Raw genomic sequence first — 6732 nt, 5'->3', positions numbered from 1 at the left:
CTATGTCTTGGGCTACTCAAATATTTTACGTTTTTGATACTAAATTAACTTCTGAAGTATAATTTTTTATTGTTTTTATATTTTTCAATATATTTATTTTGTTTGTACAAAATAAAGAAATCATTTTTAACGATACAATAGCCACGATTATTATTTTAAAAAGTTTACGTTAGGCGACGAAAATTCAACGCGAAGCGACACGCAACGGAGAAAAATTTTAACACGGGGTAATATATTTTTTCGTACATAATCGGTTATCCGAAAAATAAGTTATCCGAACAACCCCAGTCCCCAATTGATTCGGATAAAACGATGCTCCACTGTAATCAAATACCGTATTTACTTGCTTATAGTTCATGCTGCCATTATAGCAGAGTTCTATCCAGATCAAGGTGAATGTCGCTTTTAAACAGATGACCCGAAAACAACCAGTCACTTAGCAATGATTATAAATGTAGTTATTTCATATCTGTTAAATTGGTATTTTTAATGAATATTTGTACATTCTGAATCATTAAAAATAAACTTTTTCCTGTCACGTGCATTATAATCTTATGGTTTTGTTACATGGGTGTCGGGTGCGTGGAAAAGCAATCTTCAGAAGCTGATAGAAGTCATTCAGGAAAACTGTATTTTAAATTCACTCGACGGATCAGAGGACGATTCTTTGTGGAGTAAGAGTGAAAAAAGAGGAGAATCGTAACGAAGCTTCGGAGGGCGAGTCCGAGTAGACAAAAGGTGAAAACGTCAAGAAAACATGGTTGTTTGCCTTAATACGTGCATTCGATGATAATTTATTTGTAATTAAACGAAATAAAATTAGAAATTGTATTACTAAATCTAATTTTCTTTATTTTGATCTTTAAAGTAACACCTCGTCCTATATGCGAGATCGTCTTTTATACGCGAGTAAATACTGTATTTTACGTATAACGTTTATTCAAAGAAAACTACATAATATACATTGTTAAGGAGCGTGAATTATCGTCATCTTTTCTTCAAGCATGGAATGAACCAACCTGGAATGCGAATTCGATTTGCAGAAAACAAAAAATAGCATGATAGAGCTGCGGAACTTCCCCTCTCCTGGTCACTCGTTATGCGAAACTTCGCTCGTTAAGCGAGTCATTTTTTTTTTAAATTGACTTGCTCGTTATGCGAAAAACTCGTTACGCGATGTGCTCGTTAAGAGAGATTCCACTGTATTAATAAACAGTCCTTAATAGGATTAAGATTCCATTCGTTTTCGTTTCTCGCTGTCGCTAAGGCTACGTTTATGCAAGAGGAGAGAGAAAAACAGGAGAAGAGGGAAAACCAAGAGAACCAAGAATACTCGCCTACAGGAATAGGCTTATCTCCTTATTTTCCCTCATGCAAAAGCTTAATGGAAACCCTAAAACAACCGCTACAAAATTTTTAAACTCCTCATCTTCCTCAAGTTATTCAGATATTCTTTTTCATATATTATATAAATTACTTCGGTAGATCGCAAATAAGTATACAAATTAACTTCCGGAACGAGGTGCTTCCGGTGGGAGGACAGTGTTCAAAAGACGAACTGTCTAGCTGAAACTAGACGTCTAGTCATCCATATTTTACATTAATATACAGTATATATTCGTTGCAAGTTCAGGAAAATCTTTTATAAGATATCCACGTAAGATAAAAACTCATCAAATTTAAAATAAATCTAGCGACGGGTTGTGTAACTTTTCTGGGTTTTATGAAATTTTATTTTAAAAGTAAACATTTGTATAATTAATCAAAATAAATAACTAAAATTGTATGTGGCGCCATCTCTTATGAGATTTTGTTATAAAAACTTATATATTTTTTTATTTATTTGAACTACTACTTTCTTGGTTCTATAAAGTTATACCCAATGCTCCAAACCATACCCCAACGCCCCAAACCCATTTTCTCCTATCTAAGAACGGCATGGAAATATTCCTATTAATTTAATCACTTTTGACTGCCCCTTAGCGGGATTGGCTGAACTCATAATGAAAATGAAAATGCTCTTGTTAATTAATGCCTGAAGAACAGGTAATTAAAAAAACCCTCCTATTTTTAAATTAGCCTAAAGAATCGATTATTCAATGCTTCTGTATTAATTATATAATGCTGTAATTTATTGATAAACAATATGTTAGATAATTAAAATTAAAACTGATATCATACAGAAAATACAATTTATTTATATTTAAATTTTCAGGTACATTTTAATTAAGAAAATAATTTAATATATACCTTTTGATAAAGTAAAAGAATATAATGAAATTCATAAAAATTACAATTTTACAACTCTATTTTAAATATTTATTTTGAAATTTCAAATTATAAGAACTTAATCATTAAATCTTCACTTCATTTGTCTTTCCACAAGCTCATGACATCCGTTCCTGCAGTCTTCTCTTTGATTCTATCTTCCATTCTCCTCTCTTGTTCAGGGCTAAAATGATTTTTCCAGTCACCAATAATACCTTTACGAACGAAATCACCTTTAAAAGTCGGTGAGAGTTCAGGATGTTTTTTCAAATATGCACGAAAAGCTTTAACACCTGATGGTACAGAGATACCTTCAGGAAGAGATCCCATATAAGCAATATAAAATCCCACGGTATCTTTCATATATTTAAAGCTACTATAACGAAGAACATTCTCTAAAATGTCTGGATTATTGATCAGAATATCATGATATTCGTCGCCCATAAATTTGGCAATTTTTAGAATATAATTTCGCGTATCCAATTTCAAATCTTCGTAGGTTATAAATAAAACATTAGGATCGTCTTTGTGTTCGTACCATGATAAAAGATGATCGAAATAATCTCCGTAATCTGTTTTACCGTTAATGAATAACTCGAAATATTCATCGAATGTGCCATCGGCGAAATTGTAAAGTTCTAAATCTTTTGTATGATAATAGAAAGATACGCAACAGTCTTTTGGGTTTCTTGCCACATATATATATTTGGCATCCGGAGAATACGGTGTTAAATTAAAAGGTAAATGAATTTTGATCGCTCCAGGTTCATCCATATAATCTACAGCATCTGCTCCAGTAAACTCCAAGAAAGGCGAATTTTTCATCAATTCAACAATACCACTTAAAGGTTTGCCTTTTCTAAATATCAGACTAACTATTTGTTGTGACCATGTAGTACCACATTTAGGATACGTGACTATAAACAGTTGGCCCGGTTTGGGTTTATAATTGACGGCAGAACGAAATGCTTCTCTTGAAAAAGCTCCGACAATAAGAAATCCATCGCAGTCTATGTAATGAGGCCGTTTTATTTCATCTTCCATGTCAAAAACTCTAAATATAAAACAATGAAATTATAAGCACGAATTCTGTACATAACTTAGTTTTAATATTTAAATATAACCTAATACTGTTAAGAATTTTATTTTATTTTTTTTCATTTTTGACATTTTTCGTCGTGTAGGTATTAGAGGCTGTCAACTGTGGTTACTAGAGGGTCTTTTCTCCAAAAACATTATGGATTCGACCAAGATTGCGATGGGGCGACCTGTACTGAAGAATTCGCTCGACATATTTGATACGAGGTTCCCACAAAAAGTTCATGAATTTTGCCCAGATTCGATCCTAGATCACTAGATTAACGTCTCAACCACCTTGTCATTCGGACCTTAGCAATCTAGTTTACAAATCACCCGTCAATGAGTTCATATTTATGTTTGAAATGTTTTTAATTAGAATTATATGGGACGTGACCACGAGTAGTAAATGTGGCAGCTTGCCGCTGTGGAACCTGAATCACGATTCAAGGTCCAGACAGGTAAAAAAATCCTAGGAATTTTTCTAGAAGTAGTTCTTCCTGATGTGTCGGGCCCCGACTCTCACCACCCAGCCGTTCATTGTGGGCCTGGGCGAATCCATAATGGGCTATCTAAGAAAGTCCTCTTAGTGTGCGTAGGGCGGAAAGAGTTTTAAAAAACCCACTGTCACTAAAGTGATATGATTTATGTGATTTTGCAATAATGCAATCTTTTAGAACTAATAGTAATAAAACTGAATTTTTATTGCACTGTAAAGTATATGTAAAACTTAAAGTAATGCGTTAGCTTCATGCAAGAGTATAAACAAATAAAAAGCTCAAAACTGATCCTATTTTAAGATGCAGGGTGGTCAAGCTGGTTAAAGTGTCGATTTGTGCCTCGGACCTCTTGGAGAGGTCCGAGGCACAAATCTTGGTCAACTATTTCAGGAATTTTGTAGGTGTCTGTCTCTCACTACCCAGCCATCCCTATTGCAGGCCTGACAAAGCCCCTTATGGGCATGGGAAAAGAAGTTCTCTTATTGCTCACATAGTGGAAAGAGTAATTTCTTTTTAAAAAACGAAAAAACATTCTACTTCAAAAAACAAAAGACTACAATATCTCACTTGTATCTGGTTTCACATCACACTATAATACTTTTTAAATTCAGTATATACTGTAAATTTGACTGATCAAAATACTAAAAAATATAATTTCTAAAAATAAAAGATTATCTTTAGATAAGATAAACATTCTTTCTTAAACCGATTTCGGGTCATTTAAACCAGCAGACAAATAATTAACAAAGATACTATACTTCAGCCAACATTATTTCTTTTATTATTTTCAAATTTCTCTCCAAATGCATTTCGCCGTTACAGCCTCATCGGTGCATTATCCAACATCGAGCAACTCGTTCCCTTTTATACAAATAAATCTTTCCCAGCATACATCAATATTTAGACCGACATTCTGATTTAACAAATTTACACGTTCAGCAATACAAAAATGCTCTACCACTCGTCTTTTAAACCAATTTTCCATTTTATACAATTATAATTACAGTAGAACCTCGATTATCCGCCCTAATTGGGGACTGGGGTTGGTCGGATAATTGAAAAGTCGGATAACCGAAAAGTATGAAAAAATCCATTATTAGTGTAGTATATTATTATATCCCATGTAATTAGTATATTAGTATATCGCTATTAACCTACTTTGCGTTGAATTTTCATCGATGTTAAGCCTAACAAAAATTTTTTAAAATAATAATCGTCGCTATTGTAGCGCCACATCACTAGCGGACATTTGAAATTTGCCGACTAGGACGGTCGGTTAACCGAGGGGTCGGTTGATCGGGGGGCGGATAATCGAGGTTCTACTGTACTACAGTGTTGATACCACGGTGACTCTTGTCTTTTTAGATGAATCGCTGCCACGTGTTCTTTTAGGCGTGTCTCGAGCCTCCGTCCCGTTTCTACAACATATGATTTCGCTTGCAAACAATCGCACGATACTTTGTAAACCACTCCTGCGACATCAAGATGATTTTTTACTATATTTATAATATTAATAATATTCGACATTTTGTTTTCCTGCTTGGCCACTACTCATATAGAAAACTTTTTTAAAAATGGGTTTATATCGTTCGTAAAGATTATGTATATAAGGCATTTTTACATAAGTATTATTATTTATACAATTTTTTACATTATATCTGTATTTTATAAAAGAATTATACCACTTACAAATTTTACTCTTCAATAAATATTTTCTAAATAATAGTTTTATTTCTTTATTTATATCTTCCTGTAGTGATGTTCTGTCTAGTATTTTCCTCAATTCCATAATAAACACATTTCTCTTAGTATCTACAGGAACAATAAGATTTATAACTAATTGTTTTTTCTGTATTACATAATTTTTCATACTTACGAAACACCAGTTGCGTTTTCTCACGTTTAATAGTCACATCCAAAGAGTTTATTTCCTGATTCTGTTCTAATTCACTTTTGACTACCCAAAGNAATTAGTGCTAGTGAATTAGAACAGAATCAGGAAATAAACCATTTGGATGTGACTATTAAACGTGAGAAAACGCAACTAATGTTTCCTAAGTATGAAAAATTATGTAATACAGAAAAATCAATTAGTTATAAATCTTATTGCCCTATAGATACTAAGAGAGATGTTTTTACTATGGAATTGAGGAAAATACTAAACAGAACATAACTACAAGGAAGATATAGATAAAGAAATTAAACAATTATTTAGAAAATACTTATTGAATGACTACCCAAAGAGTAAAATTTGTAAGTGGTATACGAGTAATTCTTTTATAAATTACAGATATAATGTAAAAAATTGTATAAATAATAATACTTATGTAAAAATACCTTATATACATAATCTTTACGAACGATATAAACCCATTTTTAAAAAAGTTTTCTATATGAGTAGTGGCCAAGCAGGAAAACAAAATGTCGAATATTATTAATATTATAAATATAGTAAAAAATCATCTTGATGTCGCAGGAGTGGTTTACAAAGTATCGTGCGATTGTTTGCAAGCGAAATCATATGTTGTAGAAACGGGACGGAGGCTCGAGACACGCCTAAAAGAACACGTGGCAGCGATTCATCTAAAAAGACAAGAGTCACCGTGGTATCAACACTGTAGTACAGTAGAACCTCGATTATCCGCCCCCCGATCAACCGACCCCTCGGTTAACCGACCGTCCTAGTCGGCAAATTTCAAATGTCCGCTAGTGATGTGGCGCTACAATAGCGACGATTATTATTTTAAAAAATTTTTGTTAGGCTTAACATCGATGAAAATTCAACGCAAAATAGGTTAATAGCGATATACTAATATACTAATTACATGGGATATAATAATATACTACACTAATAATGGATTTTTTCATACTTTTCGGTTATCCGACT

General features: G+C 32.9%; 1 protein-coding gene across 1 annotated transcript in view; it reads right to left on the bottom strand.

Annotated features, from left to right (window-relative positions):
• LOC111631811 overlaps positions 1 to 6732 on the bottom strand; it is a 24419-nt gene that overhangs the window by 15651 nt on the left and 2036 nt on the right. Inside the window, 1 exon segment of the mRNA XM_023376122.1 lies at positions 2377 to 3322. Within this exon segment, the coding sequence (XP_023231890.1) occupies positions 2377 to 3312 (936 nt within the window). The 5' untranslated portion in view covers positions 3313 to 3322.

This window comes from Centruroides sculpturatus, unplaced genomic scaffold, assembly GCF_000671375.1.
Source record: "Centruroides sculpturatus isolate CEXI.00-Female unplaced genomic scaffold, Cexi_2.0 scaffold180, whole genome shotgun sequence".
In the NCBI taxonomy this organism is placed as follows: domain Eukaryota; kingdom Metazoa; phylum Arthropoda; class Arachnida; order Scorpiones; family Buthidae; genus Centruroides; species Centruroides sculpturatus.
Note: the sequence above shows the minus strand (reverse complement) of the source record. Positions and strands in the feature narration are given on the sequence as shown.